The sequence below is a fragment of the Lutjanus erythropterus genome, chromosome 7, assembly GCF_056507025.1.
Source record: "Lutjanus erythropterus isolate fLutEry1 chromosome 7, fLutEry1.hap2, whole genome shotgun sequence".
Classification (NCBI taxonomy): Eukaryota; Metazoa; Chordata; class Actinopteri; order Lutjaniformes; family Lutjanidae; genus Lutjanus; species Lutjanus erythropterus.
This window is the reverse complement of record NC_139323.1, coordinates 8,654,890-8,672,807: the sequence shown is the minus strand read 5'-3', so window position 1 is coordinate 8,672,807 and position 17,918 is coordinate 8,654,890. Positions and strand designations below refer to the sequence as shown.

Sequence of the window (17,918 nt, the reverse complement as noted above, 5' to 3'; positions counted from 1 at the left end):
GTAGTAACCATTTTATAAAAGCAATGAGCCATGCAAGGCAATGAATTACAGTGTTTTTAAAACAGCTAAGGGGGTTTTAGGCCACCCACCCTGTGTCATGACTAACAACACCCCTAGCCTGGCTGTAGAGCTAAGCTTAGCTTAGCTTAGCCCTAAAATCACTGTAAACCACAACCTCTTGTGGATTATTGCTTTATTGAAAGCTGGTTAGGGTTGCAAACTGGTGATCTTCTTAGACTGTCAGGAAGCCTTTGTACCACTATTTACTTCTATACAAGACATAAATAATCTTTAGATTGATGTGTTTATACATAAATACACGTTCTTGTCACAACATATAATGCTGCCACATCATATTTTCGTGATCTCTGCAATCTTCATTAAATTTTATATGATTGCTGTCAGCCAATTAATATTTTATTGCTCTCTTCTACTTGTGCGCACGTCTCATTTGGTTGTATTTTTGAGGGCTGTTATCTAAATAACTAATACTTTTTTATGCTTGTGTTAGTGGAAATAAAGAAAAGCATCAAATATTCCTATAGCATAAGTTAGAGTGAGTTGTTTTATTTTAAAAAAATGTTTTCACAAACATTTAAGTTTTAGAATTATTCTATATTATATAGTAGAAGAATTATTCAAGTTATTTCTCAGACTCTCTGAATTTGTGCTGCACATTTTTCAAAGAAACTCTCGAGATAATGTTCACACCTTTCTGAAGAGTGGAAAAGTTATTTGAGAGCTCCTTTGGGAGAAAGAAAGAGTAAAAGAAAGAGGAAAGAGGGAGCAAGAGAGACAAGTACCTTCTTGCAAGACATCTTTCAGTGTGACTCTCTCCCTTGAGATGGCAATGTCTTTCACTTTAGCTTTGGCCTCCATTAAAGTAACACTCCTCAAGTCATTCTTCTCTATGCGGAGAGATGGGTAACCTGTGAAAACACAGACTCACATTAGGCACACATGATCCAAATGTAAACAGAACACTTTCAGAGAGATTGACAGGTCTTTTAACTCTGATTAACACCAGAAAACATCCTGGGGGACTTGTGCTTTGCATCACTTTTGACCAAGCCATGGGAAAGTTCCCTCTAAGGTTCCCTCCCTCACTTACAATGCTTATTTGAATTCTACTTAATTCCAGCACTCACTAGAAACATAGTCAGCAAGACATATACAGAAACCTGCACATGTTGCATCAACGCAACTTCATGCAAAGTCCTGTATTACAGCACTTCCATTACATAACCTCGCAACATACTCGCTGTCATGAGCTGCAGGCTAACTGAGGTACGAGTGAGTTTGGATACAAAAACACACATACACACACAAAGTTCCCTACAGTGTGTGCACACAGATGAATAAACAGTATAAACACGACCCCTTTATATCAACACATTCCATGTGTACACAACATGTCAGTGATGAGAGATAACACATTCTAACCTCCTGTTTCTGCAGCTCACCGCTACTTAGGAAGAACTGCCATGCTCAACAGCTGCTTAGACAGACTGCAGATAAACCGGTGGATGAATAGAGACTATGGAAAAGTCTCTGACAAACAACCTCAGGCAATGTCAATCCATCTCCAGCAGACAACAGCTTCTTCTTGTTCTTGTGAGCTACTTCCGGCAGTTTGCATGGAGTTGTGAGCTTAATATATGAGAATGAGGCAGAGGGGGTCAAGCTAAAGCTTTAATGTTAAATCCCTCCAGAGTTCAAAGATGCAGAACTTGCAACAAAAGTTATACAGTACTCTGATGAAAGGATTAAATCTCTGCTGTTGCATGTAAACTGTATAGTCAGCAGCAACATTATAGGTCAATGCTGCCCCCAAGAGGTCAAACTAAGAAAGACAGTCATTTTCAACTGAATGAAAATGAATACAGTAACTAAAATACTAAGATACAGCAGATGAAAAAATTAAGTGGCAAATGGCAGTGACAAGAGCAACTGCATTTAACTATGCAACAATACAGTAAACACAGCACCTTTAGCAGCAGTTTGCAGTGGGAAAAATGCACTGACAAGGTAAGGTCAGTGCATCAACAGAATAACTAGTGCTTTTTTACACTACACCATACTACATAATACATGCCTACATTGTGAGCTACACACTAAGTTTGACAATATGCTGTACTGTTCCTCCAGTTTGACAAACAGTCAAAATCCATCACCATTTTAAGCAATGTCATAACCCTTGTGACATCAAATGTCACTGACACCATAACCTGCCAGCAATTAAAGCATTTTTCCTTTGTTGTTCCAAAAATCTTGTTGTTATTTTCTGTTTCTGGTGTTGCTGGAGGTGTTTTAGACAACAATCCAAATCTGGTTTTATTTTTATTTTTTTTTCTAGCTGTGAGCAGCTTATGTCTCTTATGTACTACATTGTGGTACAACAGTGTCCATCACACTCAAAAATCTATATTTCTTTTTGTCTACATATTACAGAAGATTACTAAGACCAGGTGCAAGGGAGAAAATAATGAGGGGAAGAAGTATTTTCATAATTTGCATTTTGAGAATAAAGTCAAAATGTCAAGAATAAAGTCAAAAGGTTGACTAGAAATGAGGACACACGCGCACGCACACACACACACACACACACACACACACACACACACACACACACACACACACACACACACACACACTTATTCTTCTTTAAAGAAATCAACCTCTGCTGATTCGTTTTTTCTTATGCCAAGCACTAATACGGAAAGGTATTCTCAAAATGCAAAATTAAAAACATCTTTCCCTCGCATGCCTTGCTCCAATACCCCTGTAGTTTACTGACCAAAGGATACTTAATTTTGTCATTTTCCAGCATTAACACTTAACATACTCAAAACCTGCTTAGAATTAGTAGATTGCATGGATTTGAACCACTGATTTGCTTTAATTTGATTGTTAGATGGGGAAGTGTGAATGTGTCAATGTCCAGGCTTTTCATTAGTAGCTCATGAACACCTCACAATCCAACAAGATGCAGGGGTTGTTTGACGTCCAGCATATATGATGGTGATATGTTAGGGAATTTTGTATGAGTTAAATCTTCAATTTCAGCTAAGCAAAACACTGGCCGTCACTCACAAAAGCTGTTTTCTTCATAATAAGAATTATCCATATGTGAAATTGAACACATCTGAAAGACACGGTAACGGTGAATAATTGCTACAAATAAAAAGTACTGTCATTATCTATTCATTCATAAATTTCTTTTTTGTTTCATCGAATTACTGGTTAGTCAAAAAAAATGCCAAAAAATAGTGAAGAATGCCAGCGCACAATCCAAAAAGCAAAGTTATTACATTTGTAAGGATATAAAACAATGAAAAGCAGCAAGTTCTGACAGCTACTTTTCTTTAAAAATGACTTAAACATCACAACTGTTGAGAATTTTCTGTGGATTGACTTATCAATCGATAAAATATTGTTTCCAAATAGCTAAATAATTATCTGCATAACTTAACACACACACACAACAACTTCCCACACGAAGGTGACAGAAAATATTAGTACAGAGCAGGTGAGATGCATGAATCAGGATTTTGAGGCTTGAACAAGCCACCAAGAAGAAGGGAAGACTATTAATAACTGAACTTCTATAGGGATTAACTTTTACACCATTGCTCTCAATGCTCTAACTAGAAGCAGGACATGAGGGTATAGAAATGCCACCCTAGACAGTGTTTTTCTAGCCTGGGTCCAGAACTTTGAATCCACCCACTCCACTGAAGTGTAACAAGTTCAGTCTGACATCAGGTTAGCATTTACACAAACAGCGTACAGTTCAGATAACTATGGACACAACATGGTTAAAGTGTTAATGTTCATATAATGACTACACAGTGTTTTAGTTCTTCCGGTCTTAAATCGTCTCTGGAGCTTCACTGGAAACTTACTTTTGGTTTCATGAGGGGGAACACCAGGGTTTTGGAAGGAGGAGGCAGCAAGCTGGAGTATGGGTGCAGAACCAGGTTGATTGTCTGGTGACAAGAGGACAGGGGGGCCGGAGTGGTGGGTGGAGGGTGGGAGACAGTGAGAAAGAAGTGATTTAATGGATAGCTCACTCAAATTACAACATGACCTGAACGAATGAATACACAAAACATCAATCCAACCAGGCATGCTTGCAAGTTGGGTAAATCTGCCCATTAAGAGTTGGGTAAATCGGTGCATAGTGGGGCAAATAAACACAATCAGCAAAGCATAGGACATAAGGAAAAGGCAAGTGGGTCAAACAAAACACAAAGGAGGTGAGATGTGGGTTGCATCCACAAGAGGGCAATGGAAGATCAGACAGTGACAATATGTCAGGATGGAAAAACAGCTGGGGTGCTTTTCCAGTGGTTTCCAACATGAGCCACAGAGATCAATGTTTCAGTGAGATCAAGATTAATGTCATCATTACTTCATGAGGTGGTTACAGTCAAAGGTTTGATTCTCTCCACATATATATCAGCCTGTATGTAGAGGAAAATAATCCATGAACTTCACTGACAAATGACTGTCCAAGTAAGGCTTGTGGATTACCTTGAATGGGATGCTTTGACATGAATATTTGGAAAAATATGTTTAATGTGTTGAAACTGTCCATGCCATTCATCATGTAATTAGAAAACTTTCAATGGGTCTGGGTAAAATCTTGTGGATGGAAGATGGATCTCTTGTGAAAATGGTTCCTCTTTTTTTAAAGTTGCTGGACACTAAATGTGCATTAATAATGATTACAGACAGAAAGGCACCTTACCCTATCATTATTTACATTAGCTTTTAATTATTCTGTCTCTTTGTAAATTCATTTTCATGGTGTTGGTGTACGAGGACTGCTCATTACAGTATTTCAGTTCAGTAGCAGTTGTCCGGCAACCTCCAGAGACACTGCTCACTGCCAGGAAATAATCTGGCTCATTAAACAGCAAATGCATGTTTTTACACTTTGGTTTTTGCATGGACAAAACAAACGAGATATAACTCGTTAATTAGTGATCTTTCAAGTTGCTTGTAGGCAGTTTTTGCTTGCACTGAACATAGCAGGGACTGCTGTTTCTCCATTTCTAGTCTTTCTGCTTAGCTAAGAGAACCTGCTGGATATATGAGTGGTCTCAATCTTCACATGTAAACCCCACCAAGCAAACAAACACACATATTTCCCAAAAAGGTTCCTTTAAATCTCAAAACAACAGCCAGGAGACTGTTAGCTTAGCTGGAGAAAGGGGAGAATTGTTATACTGTAGTCTATAATTGGTTTACAACATGCAACAGGTACAAGGTGTATTATGGTCAAATATATGAAAAGACTGGACAGACTATGAGATGAGACAAATAAAAGAGCCTTCTTACTACTAGAACAGAATTTGTCAAAACTAGGGCTGCAAATGACAGTTATTTTCAATGTTGATTAATCTGTTGAGTATGATCTCAATTAAGTTGTTTGGCCCATGATAATCATGAAAAATGTCACCTCAAATGTCTTGTTTTGTCCTCAACCCAAGGTTATTCAGTTTACTGTCATAGATGGGTACAGATACCATAAACTATTCATATTTAAGAAGCTGGAATCAGAGAATTTTGACTTTTTTTCCTTAAAGAAAATCACTCACACTGACACACTAACTTAATCATTCATCAAAATAGTTGGTGATTACAACTAATTGATTAATCATTGCAGCTCTAGTACAAATGTCACATCTCATATGAAATCAACAGGTGTCATGGTAACCATGGTGGTGCTTTTATTATGCAAACCCTGGATCTCATTATATGGCTTTATTACTTTCACTTCAATTAAAAAGGACAAATTGACATGATAAACAGAAATTGCTCAGTGAAATGTTTATATTGCAAAGCCAGCTTATTTCTGTTAATACAGTACAGACTTGCCCATAACAACAAAAGGGTGGCTGTCATGACAACAAGGGCTGGGTAACAACTAACAAAGAAGTCAAGTTAAGGAAATGTGTTGGAGCTGAGATTCACTCATTGTATTATCCACAGTAAAACTGGTGAGACGTTAAATGTCAAAAGTGAGTAAGTCCTAATATGGTCATGAGGTGGGCCAGTATACTGTTTAGATTCAGCACTAAAACATTGTTAGTGTATGTGTGTGTGTGTGTGTGTGTGTCCCACCCTGTTCTATATTTACACCAATTGAGAGCAGATCAGTTTCTGCCAGTTCTAATATAAAAGACTGCTTGTACTTGTCTAAGTGTTGAACAGCTGGCCTGATGCACAGCACACACTGAGCACATTTACACATTGCTCAGACAGTAATGGGTCACAAGGGACAAAAAGAAAGGGAACATCACTGCAGGAACTCTGTTCTTCATCATGATCTTATGATACTTGTTAAGCTAATTAGGTCATTCACAGTCAATTACTGCATTTGGAAAAGCATGCACATTTGCAGATGCCAGTGTGAGAAGAGAAAACAACAACTATAGCGGACTGAATCAGACTGAATATACTTGAACACTTCTGGGTGACATTTTGTTAAATGTGGAACATGAACTGAGGTAGCATCTTGTTACCGACTGCCCTTGGGTAAGTAAAATCTCTTACTGGTGACAGGAGCTGCGTTGTTTGGAGTGTCAGCCCTCAGGTACTGTGTGGTCTGGGTGGACGGCTGAGAAAGGCCCTGCGAGCTTCCACTGTCACTCACACTGAAAGACACAGAGAGGAACAACATGGAGTCATTATCCAGGGGAATCAAATGGTAAATCCATTACTTCAGTTCCTGTGTTAAGTCTTTCCTAAGTTCTTAGTAACTACTAGCTACTTTCAAACTGGTGAGTTACTTGATCAGGTTGCACCAGCAGAACTGAATATCTAACCTGGTGAAGATCTTGATAATACATCAGTCTGTTGCCTGTAAACATGTGCAGCACTGACCAATCAAAACCAACCAACTACAGTATGTAAACAGTAAGTCTCTGTAGCATGGTGAGTGGCATCCCAACTCCATAACCGTTTTTATTTGAATTATTGTGAAATGTTATTATAAAATTATTAAACTGCTTTTCAATCAAAAGTCAGGTCAGGTACAATGATCATATTCTGTTTTACCTTTTACAATCTAAATAAATCATACTGTATTGACAAGCTAGGTTTGTCAATTGGTTTAGTGAGCTGTGCAACGGTTACACATGGTGCATAGCAGGGGTAAGTATTAAAGAAGCTAATCTCTGGCAGTGTGTCCAATATGCAGCACATTTTGTTTTAATTATGTGTAAATCTCCACTTACTTATGTCATAACTAGGCCACGTTTGATCTTACAAACAGCTGGTACAGTCAGCTACTCCTCTCCAACAAAAGTCCAAACTTCAGAGCAACGTAACTTCAAAATACTAGGGCTGAAAATAATTTTTGCTGTTGACTAATCAGATGATTATTGTCTAATTTATCAATTAATTGCTTAGTCCATAAAAGGACAGGAAAAAACAAAGAATGTCATAAGTCATAAGTCATAATTTCCCAGAGGCAAAGGTTCTTCAGATGCTGTTTTTGTCTGACCAACAGTCTAAAAACCAAAGATATTCAATTTACTATAATAAAAAAAATGAAATGCTTGTCAGAAACCTGAGTGGCATCTTAGGTTGACACAACAGCAAAATATTCTTGTATATCAGAAGTGTGTGATCAGAGTAATTGAATTAAACCATTTTGGCAAAATAACATTACAGCAACTAAATTTAGTGAAAATATCACATTAGGCAGATTCCCATGGTATGTAAGAAAACAATCTTTGTGCCATTTAAATTTGCCACTGTCATGATGCCTACCCTCTTCAAATCAATAGCAAAGGGAGGATGTGTTGATTGCATTTCATGCAGATATCTGATAACCTGTGTAGCTGCCTACAGCCATCTGGAGTGCAGATTACAGGAAGTGAATGACAGGAAAGCTAAAGTGCAGGTTTCAACTTGATATAATTCTCTCTGTGGAGATGACCTATTTTTGTTGGTTTTTGAACAGCAGCACTCAAAATACTAACGTAACTTTCACAGGTGACAGCAACAAAGCTGTAAATCTTCTGTGGTGTGTGCTGGTTTTCATTAGTTTCAATGTAACAAGTGCACTTTTCTTAGCTGATATCGAACAATGACTGCGGCCTGTTTGGAATTGGGACAAACTTAAGAGACAAACCTGTCCTCCATCTCCACTCTCTTCATGCTGTGCAGGTGCAAGATGGCTAGGATGATGGCCACAAGGAAAATGACGATGCAACACACGCTCACGCTTATATAGAACACCTGGGTGGAGGTGGTGGGGGTGGTCACACCATCTACTAACGAAAACAAACCACACACTGATGATCAAGAAAAAGCCATGGAGAAAATAGGGCATTATTGCACACAAAATGCTCATTAGAGAAAACAGCCATGGCTATTATGAAAGAATCAAAGCAAAAACATGAGGTAAGGCAATGACATAAAGACATGAGTGAGAGAGAGAGGAACTATGAGTGCACCGAGGGCTCCACTTTTTGAGTTAATGGCGGCCTGGAATAGCAGAGGCTGTGCCCAGGATCCAGTGTCTGAGAGCTTTTCTCATCACCTCTCTAAAAGCCTCTGAGGGCCCCAGGTTCCTCGGGCCTACCCAAGCAGAAGGGATACAACTCACTAATGGCACTTTGTTACTAAAGAGTCTGAATAAATCCCGTTGGAAAAGGACAACCACTCAAAGGGGGTGGGGGCTGACAGAGTGCATTTCAATGGGAGAATAAATCCTTCTCTTTGGGCTCTAAGATCATATGCCTTGGTTACGGGAAGTTTGACTGATGTGCACGGCTATACAGAGAGGCTTCTCAGTATAATCCAGCCTCCATCTTATCAGGCTGATGCCACCTATGATAGACAATACATGGAGCTGCTAGAGAAGTATAAGTAGAGCAGAATGTGGACTTCGAATTACTCACAGTCAGGCCGTGGAAGAGTGGCATTGTTGAGGGGAATGGGAATTTTTTGGTCAGAATCTATTCCTGTTGACAGAGAAAGAAGCAAAGAATTAAATCAACTGAATGGGAGGCCTTATTCATACAGCTGTGATATCCAGTAGAATATGTAAGGGAAAGAAAAAAAGAAAAAACACATTTGTATTTAACAGGTTTTAAGAAGTTTTCACTGTCAGTAATTTTGAAACCCACAGACCCAGCAAATAGAGAGCCATGCAATTCCACCACATCTCACTAACTCCAAAGATATATCAAATCAGACTGAAGCTGCATTAAAAAGCAACAGTAGTTGTGAGATGTCATTTTCGCACACAACGACACTGTAAATGTGGTCGTAGGATGAATTTAAAATAATCTATGTAATTCAAAGATGTGTGTCTGTGATGTTCTAATCAATGTTGAAAAAAAAGGTGTGGAAGCCTTGAAGTAAATTAAAATTACCAGAAACGTAAAAAGCCCTTCTCCAAAGTGGTGAGGAGAATTGTTTTTGCTGCATTAGAAAGTGAAAGCATTGAATGAAGTTTTTATCTCTCCCTCTCTTTAAATGAGCACAGCATAAAATAGAATGTCAAAAACACTGAATAAATTTCCCATCCAGAGTTCTATTAGTCCTTTGTCTTATTCTTTACCAGTTATTAGTACAAACAAAATACAATAAAGTGAAGACAAAAAAAAAAAAAAAAAAAAAATGATTTAGCTTGTGTTTTGCTAATTAACAAATGGAATTCTTCGAACGGACAGTTCCTACTTAACAGGAACAGACTCTCTGTTAGAGGCCCTGGGACAAAAAACAGACATTGTTTTTTAGGTTAAGCTCCTGGGTTCCTAAAAAGTTTCTGTTCCATTAGTTCAAAATGGCAATAAGTCAGCGAGCTCAGGGTGCAATTTTAAAAAGCAAGCTTACATTGCTTGCGGCATACATCTGCTACAACCCTATGGGTACAATCCAAAAAGAAGTTGACAGGTATGATTGCTCAGTGTACATTTTGAGTAGCACTCGGGCATACAAAGAACCTCTTATGGCTGCTAATTTGACTCAAAACGCTAAAAATAAGATGGGAATGAATTTGTTTCCATGGGGTGTACGGCAAGAAGCTTCTTGGCCACATGTAATTATGTTCAGGCAGTCTGAAAATAGCACAGAACTGAATACAAAAACCTGTTCATCTCTTTTCCACCAAATTAACTGTGGTTCTTGAATCGGTTCCATTCAAGATTCTTGGAACCTTGGTACTATCTAGTGAACTAGCTCATATTTTCAACAGATCTGAGTGGAACCATTGTAATCAACGATGTCATCAACAGAGGACGTCACAAGTCACAACAACCCGTAAACTTGATATTTGGTTCCAATTTCTGAATCAATTCATTTTTGGTGGAAATGATCCAAAATTAGGTGCACAAACCAGAGTAGGGCCAGTTCCATGATGGTGGAAAAGCCATAATGCTAACTCTTTGGAGTATCTGACACACAGTGCTGACAAAATTAAGCAAACCTGTCCTACCCTCCATATTCTGTGAATATATTTTGGAAAAAAATACTTTATCTCAGTGTCATAAAAGGTGTTATAAATAACATGTTAATATAGCTGCTATGAAAAAAGCTTTACATACATTTAATAATAACACTCAAAGAAAAAGAAAAAACAATTAAGGCTGCACTACTTTGTTGATGAGTATTTATAACTACACATTAGCTATATTAAGATACTTACTTTTATAGCACATTTTCCTCCTCTTGAAGTTGAGCACTGTGTAGTTGTTGGCATGGATGGTCAGATTGAGCTGCACTGTTAAAACAGCCTCTCCATCTACCTTGCCGGAACAGAAGAGGTCCACTCTAAAGACTGGAGAGACATACAAATTTAGAGAAACCTGGTCTCCTGAAGATGCATAATATCTGGGCTTTATTTCAGAAAGCAGGATTAATAAAAACTCTGAGTTTGTTAAGTCTGAGATGAGGGAAGCTCTGGGTTTTCTGTTTCAGAAAGAGACAACTTAATCTTAAACAGAAGCTAACCTGCTCACTCGCAGGTTTTCAACAGTGAGTTTCTCTCTGTCTCACTCCCTCCTGCAGAGCCTGAAGGAGCCCCACTTCATTTTCTCATTCATACAGTTACATTAATGTGTTCAGATATGTGCTTTGACATATCAAGGTACATATGGGAATTAATTGATTTGCAGAAATGTTTAAAGTTTTAAAAAACATGAAATCACAGTTAGATATTAGTTTGTTATCCAAGGACTTTAACATGAGCATCATCAATGTGAGGACAGAGACAGTGATCTGTGACATCATGGATTCAACCTTGGCTCAGAATAAAATCTACACATTGTCCGTCTTTGTAACACTGTAACTGTGTGGACATGAAGGCAGCTGTCAGGCTGTCAACCAGTGTCCCTACACAAAAACTTTTTTCGCACATTACTGTAAAGATCATTGTTTAGACTGTATATATTAATCATTTGTCATATTGTGATTGACTTCACTGATGGAACATTTCCTTTTGCAGTAATTGGGCAACCAGCAGAGACGCCTGAAGTTCTTCTTTCTGGCCGAGAAATAGTCAGACACAGAACCCCCCATAAAACCGTAAAATGGCATTTTAACACTTGTGTTTCTGTATGGATTAAACAAGTGATATGTGCCTATTAGTGAGCTTAGAGATGCTGGGAGCCTGATCTTTTTACCTCCATCCACCAGTTATAATGTGCTGAGCTTTGCTGAGTCACATCCGATATGGACCATCCAGAGTAGGAGCAAAGCCACAGAGCCACAGAGGGCTAACAGTTTTACCCTGTTTTCAGTCTTTTAGCTGACCTAAGCTATCTGGCTCCCAGCTTGAGGTTCATATTTAATAGACAGATATGAGAGTGGTATCAGAGAGGTATAAATCTTCTCATGCAACTCTGCCAAAAAGAAAACACGCTTATCTCCCAAACTACTCCTCTAATAAGAGTGTAGGGGTCTAGATGATACAGTAGTGAGAATAATGTTTAAACCATGCTACTGAGTTGCAACTAAAACTCCTCAACATTTTTTTTCCTTAAGTACGGATTTTAAGTTACTGACAGCATTTTTGAAAGTCTACAAACTGGAAGCATGCAGGAGTCATATGTGTGAATGATAACAAAGAGAATAATTGACAAACCCGAGGGAACACGGGGCACCTCCCCCTGACTGGAGATGTTACTCCGTGGTTGGTTCATGGCAATAGGGTTCTCCATGTGGAAGCCAAGCCGGTAGTCAACCTACAAACAAAGAATGAAGAACAAAAGTTACCAAAACATAAACGGCTTGCCTGTGCGTGCTCATGTAAGCACGGGCTAAAGTGATTAATCGATAATTCCCGACGCAGACTTACCTTTGTCTTGGAATGCCATGTGAAGTGAAGGCTGTTAGTCTCACTGGGCACAGGCAGGGTGAAGGAGAGGGCGTAATGATTCACCACATTGTCTCGCACATAGTAGAGCTCTGCGTCTAGACCTGTGTGTGGACAGAAGACATAAAATTTTACTTCATGAGAGCAACGCTTGAAATGAACTTTTTTCCTAAGTTCTTAGGAATTCTCATCTCAGCCCTTAAGTAACTCTCATCACTTCACTGACTCACTCTGTGCCCTCTACTGAGTAAATGTGAGTATGAGTAAAAGAAATGCAATCACCTCACACTCGGTTTTTATTACTCCTGTAGTTGGTGGTTGAGTTACTTTTTCTTGTTTATTTCTGACTGATTATTAAATCATCACTGTAAATGGGAGCACAAATGCAAACCTGTCTTATACAGCAATCTCATAGTAAACACTATTACAGCGTATAAGCATGCAATGTATCATGGGGGTGCCACCTCACATTTTTCAAATCTGAACACTAACAATTTAAGTATATATTAAAAAACACAGACTAATCATTTCATCTCTAAGGACAAGTTTCTCTATTATCCAGGAATTGTATTTTTATTGTCCCTGAGCACTGCAGGAGAAAATGACGTGATTTACGAAAACTTTGAGAAATTAAGAAGAAAACCCACCACAGCAGACACAAAAGACAAGACATTTTCTAATTTAGAGGCAGATTTAGAGACACACACAGAGCGAGGCTGAGGAAAATGGTAAAATATCCACTCAAAACTGCCAGCTTGGATTAGGAGGGTTTCCCCCCCAATGGGAGAGATGGACTGCCACATCTGTTAGTACTTGAGACCTCTTAGTGCCCAAGTGAAAAACTTCAAAAACGTTCAAGTGAGACAACATCCAAAATATGACCGCAATTTTCTATCCAGGAAACAAAATTGGGCAGGGGAAGGAGTTAAGAGGAAGGGACTGGAATGCCTAAGATAAAAAAATGTGAACTCCCAGTCTGTTCTACCTTCCAGTCTTTAGTTAATGCATACCTCAAGATATGCCAGAGTGCACGACCATCAAACAGCTACATGGGTTAGCACTGTATGTTGTGTTTTTTTCTTATTCACGTCACCAATCTCAAAGCTAGAAACTTTCTTCATGGGCCTCCTGCTGCATCAAAAAGTTATACAAGTCAAATGAGTGCTGGTGAAATCCCCACCCCTGGCCCGGGGCAGTGCTATCAGTCCTTGAAAGCGTCTGTCTGGCAGAGTGGGGTCTGTCTATCAGTCTCTGAGTATCTAGTTTAAAGAGAGGGGAAGAATGTGCCCAGGCTCCCCCAATACCCTCGGGCTGTCTCAGAGCTCTGGCTCATAGACCTTTCTCACATTGGCTCAATTAAAAACATTCTCAGCCATTTACCAACTCAGAGAGGGGATGGGTGTTACATAAACTAGTATCTAACCAAGCCCAAAGAGTTGCACTGCTGGCTTTCCTTTCCTTCAATTAACAAACTCCTGCTTGTTCATTTCCACTGAAATAGAGTTAAAATTAATGCTGCACAATATGGTAAAAGAAAAAAACAATTTGAACTTTTTTGGAAAGATGATGATTACAATATGATTCACTATTGGTGGGAATTATCATTTTTGCATAACAATTTTCATCGTCACTGAAAGAAGCTATTCAAACCTTGATGATGGGACACTAAACAAACATGTTTTCTGGAGAACAAGATTTGTATGCAAGTGCATCTCTGCAGCTCTACACTACTTCAGCTCTACACTACTTCATCAGCAGTTTTGTCACACATTTTTCTTTTACCAAAAAATTGCAGCTTCTGTGATTTGGAAATTGCACTTGCCATATTGCGATTTCAATAATATTTTGATTCCTTGTGCAGCCCTTGTTAAAATTTAATTTAGACCTGAACATATTGTCATTCAACTCTTAGTGAAAACTGAGAAAACCCCAGCTGCTGATGAAGGGAGGATGGGATGTAGGTGAGAGACTCACAAAAAATGTAGCAAGTAGACATCAAATTATGTAATTTTTTTCCCATAAAATTCTATTTTTTTCAGTGTGGGGGTATTTAGAGCTGATTTGAACATTTTTTTAAAGGAAAAAAGTCAAAATTATCTGATCCCAGTTTCTTAAATGGGAATATTTTCCCTTTTTTTTTTTACTCCTCTAGAACAATGATTTGAATATCTTTGGCTTGTAGAAAAAAACAAGATATTTTAAGATGCCATCTTGGACTTTTGGAAACAGTGATCAACATTTTTCATAGAGGCAAATGACTATTAATCGATTAATCAAGAAAATAATTGACCGATTAATTGACTATGAAAGTAATCTTTAGTTGCAACCCTAGTAGGTAGTAGGTAACAGGTGTGTAAGTAAAATGCAATAGCATTGTACAGTATTGCAACATAGTATTATATTACTAATTTGAGGATAAGCGAATAAAATGATTTCTTTTATTTCTTTTTGTCCCTGAGGCAGTAACGTAACCTACATTTGCTTCACTAATCATACTTGCACTAATCTGGATGAAATTGATTTTTTTTGCTAATTAACACATCAAGCTGATACAACTGATCGCTGTGTAAATTAACTCAACTCTCTGTACCTCCTTTGTCTCAACATGTGGCCATACTGCTTTGATACCACTTAAACTATGCAACAAGACATAAAAGCCCAAAGAGGAGCAGTGTGAGCTCAAGTTTGTCCCTCCCACAGCACCATAGCCATACACCCTAACTGCAACAACTTCAAAACAGGAATGTGCAGGAACCACAACAGGAGCCTGTCAGTGTACACAGACTGAGGACAGGGAATAAGTGGTTCCTGAGGTGAAGGAAGTTGAACTGTGCACTGCAGTTTCATCACTGACTCACACTCTCTATTCTCTGGAATGAAAACAGCATTGCTATAAGGTGTGCGAGTAAACAAGATTCTTGTGTTTGGTCACGACATAAAGCACTTCACTACATCATCATGCTGTTTGTCACTACAGATGCAAATGTCTCTAATGCTTCAGTCTTCTTAAATGCTAATGGAAAATAACAACATCATTTTGAATTCCTGCCGGATAACTTGGCAGCATGTTATGTTTTGAGGGATTATTTCCTGCTGGACATTTCCATTTCTCTCTGCTGATGCTGAGTGATTAACAATAGCCAGGGCAGAACACACTGTGTCACCTGCACTGATCTGAAAACACTCAACTCTAGCACACTTAAACAAAATGAAATGACAATGACAGAGAAAATCCAAATTAGTGCCTCATTTTTGTTGGTGAAATAAACCCAAAAATAAATGTTACATCACCTTTTCAAGACAATAACATACTGTATTCATTTGTCACCTCCGCCTTTGGTGCTGTTCTTCATCTGACAGCAGGATTACAGAAACACTACTGACCCCATTTTTATGAAACTTGGTAGAAGGGTGCAGCATGGGCCAAGGAAGATCCTATTAAATTATGGAATGGCAGATCACAAGGCAGATACACAAATTATTTTTCACTTTCGTTAAGACAGGGAGATCAGGCATTTGGCCTTGGCAGAGGTTGGTGCTGTCTGAGTGCTGCTCAAGTTTTCATCTCATATTGATACCTCACATTACAGTATGCAATGTTTTCTGTCTCTGTGAAAATCGTTCATGAATTAGCCTCAATAAGAGGTCAGCAAGCCCTTCAGTTAAGAAGCACATACCAATGTGTGCAATTATGGATAAGAATAAGCTTCACTGATGCAAAGTTTAGCCCACAGTGACATTCAGCCATAAGAACCAACTGAAAATCATCACTACAGTTTACTGTTGATGTTTGTCTGTTTCTATAAAACGCTAACATCAGTATTGGACTGAGGGAGAGTTACTAGTTGGCATGAATCCACTGTAAGAAATAGTCGAGACACTCTACAGTCTTTCTGTGCAAAAAAGCATTCTAAGGTTTAGCCAAAGCTAATATGAGGCTTCATCAGTCTTTTGGCAAATCAACTACGTATTTTCTACAGTAACAGTGTTTTAGTATGAAATTCCTTCTTTATGGTTTCCCAGACTGTGCTGCCTACTTGATTTAACTCACTGAAACTGCTGAAGCCCCATATTAATCCACTATGCACAGGAGGAATTATTACAGTGACCAAAAACTCTTTCAATGTACAGGACATGTAGCATGTAAGCTGTATTCAGACAGGTTTGAAAAAGGTTCCAACATGTCCTTTAGCTGTCACATCTCAAAGGACACCATGAGTATCAGAGTAACTCACTAAAGTTAACAGCAATTTACTTCAACATTGCTGACAACACAACAAAAACGTGAAGGAATCGCAGAAGGATGCATCTACTCATGGACAAGAGGTTACAGATCAGCTGATTATTGTTTACATACCACACTGTCCCAAGCATGAGTCTGTTGTCCATGAAAGAATACATGCTTCATTCTGTGCAGTGATGCGGTTGGTGGGAGTAGTTTAGAAAGTAGTTCCTACATAAAACTGCTCACAACAAAGTCTGTGTACTATCATGAGTTCTGGAAAAATATTGATTGAGCATCTAGTTCCATTATATTTGAGAGAAGGCAGACATCTCTAAGACCAATATTTCAAAACTCAACAACTCATGCCAAAACCATCTAGATGGATAAACAGTTGGGCTGCATAATTAATCGCAGTATTACTGAAATTGCAATATGGCCAAATAGCAGAACCAGAACCAAATCGCAATTTTTTGAAAAAGGAAAAATGTGCGAGAAAACAGCATTATAATAAAATTACCGCAGTGCTGCAAAGATGCCTTGGCCTAAAAATCTTGTTCTCCAGATGTAAGAAAACATGTTTGTTTGGTACAGACCCCGACGAATATCACATCATCATGATTTCAATAGTTTTTCTTTTTCAGTAAAAATTAAAAATGTAATGCAAAATGATAATTCCCATTGTATTGCAATATCTGAATTGCAATTTCAGTCAGAATAATTGTAATAAGGCTTTTTTAGCATATAGTGGCGCCTTAATAAAATGGCACTACAGGTAAGGTGAAAAATATGTTTTTTGATTTGGATGAACTGTTAATGAAGTCACCTCATTCTTTACATCAAAATGAAATGCCTTCGTCTCACATGCACGGATGCAAATTTTGCGCATTTTCCTTAACCAATATTCCTTAACACATTAACAACCGATAATGGATTAATCATTAATGATCAATAAAACAAAACATTTTCTGTTTAAGTTTGATTTAAACTATTCTGACAGCACGTGTTATGTGAGGCATTCATTCACAAAGCACAAACACAATAATAAAACAATAGGAAGGACCAAACTAAATTGTGAGAAAACCTGTGAGCTCTGAAGAATGGTACACAGAACATACGTGTCAATGGGGCAATCTTGTGGAAACTTTTGCAGGTCTGGGGTTCCCTGCTAGACATGACCCTCTCTGTATTTCTTTCAAACTTATACATTTTGGGCAGCTGCTGAAGTACATTTAGTGACCCATTTTCACTTTTTTTTGTATCCATCTAACAGAACGACAACATCCGTGAGCGATCTACCCTCGGTCTCCACCTCTCCTGTTCGTTCTGCTGTGTGAGAAGGGTCGGTTTTGCTTC

General features: G+C 38.4%; 1 protein-coding gene across 3 annotated transcripts in view; it reads right to left on the bottom strand.

The window, feature by feature from the left end:
* ryk (receptor like tyrosine kinase) overlaps positions 1-17,918 on the bottom strand; it is a 47,169-nt gene that overhangs the window by 17,272 nt on the left and 11,979 nt on the right. The window contains exons 2-9 of one of the 3 annotated variants that reach the window (XM_084722551.1): positions 12,323-12,444; positions 12,110-12,209; positions 10,673-10,804; positions 8,922-8,984; positions 8,150-8,291; positions 6,565-6,665; positions 3,906-3,989; positions 804-929 (exon numbers count right to left, since the gene is read on the bottom strand). In XM_084722551.1, the coding sequence (XP_084578677.1) occupies positions 804-929; positions 3,906-3,989; positions 6,565-6,665; positions 8,150-8,291; positions 8,922-8,984; positions 10,673-10,804; positions 12,110-12,209; positions 12,323-12,444 (870 nt within the window). The remainder of the gene's footprint in view (positions 1-803; positions 930-3,905; positions 3,990-6,564; positions 6,666-8,149; positions 8,292-8,921; positions 8,985-10,672; positions 10,805-12,109; positions 12,210-12,322; positions 12,445-17,918) is intronic. The other 2 variants (XM_084722552.1, XM_084722553.1) reach the window with 2 other exon arrangements.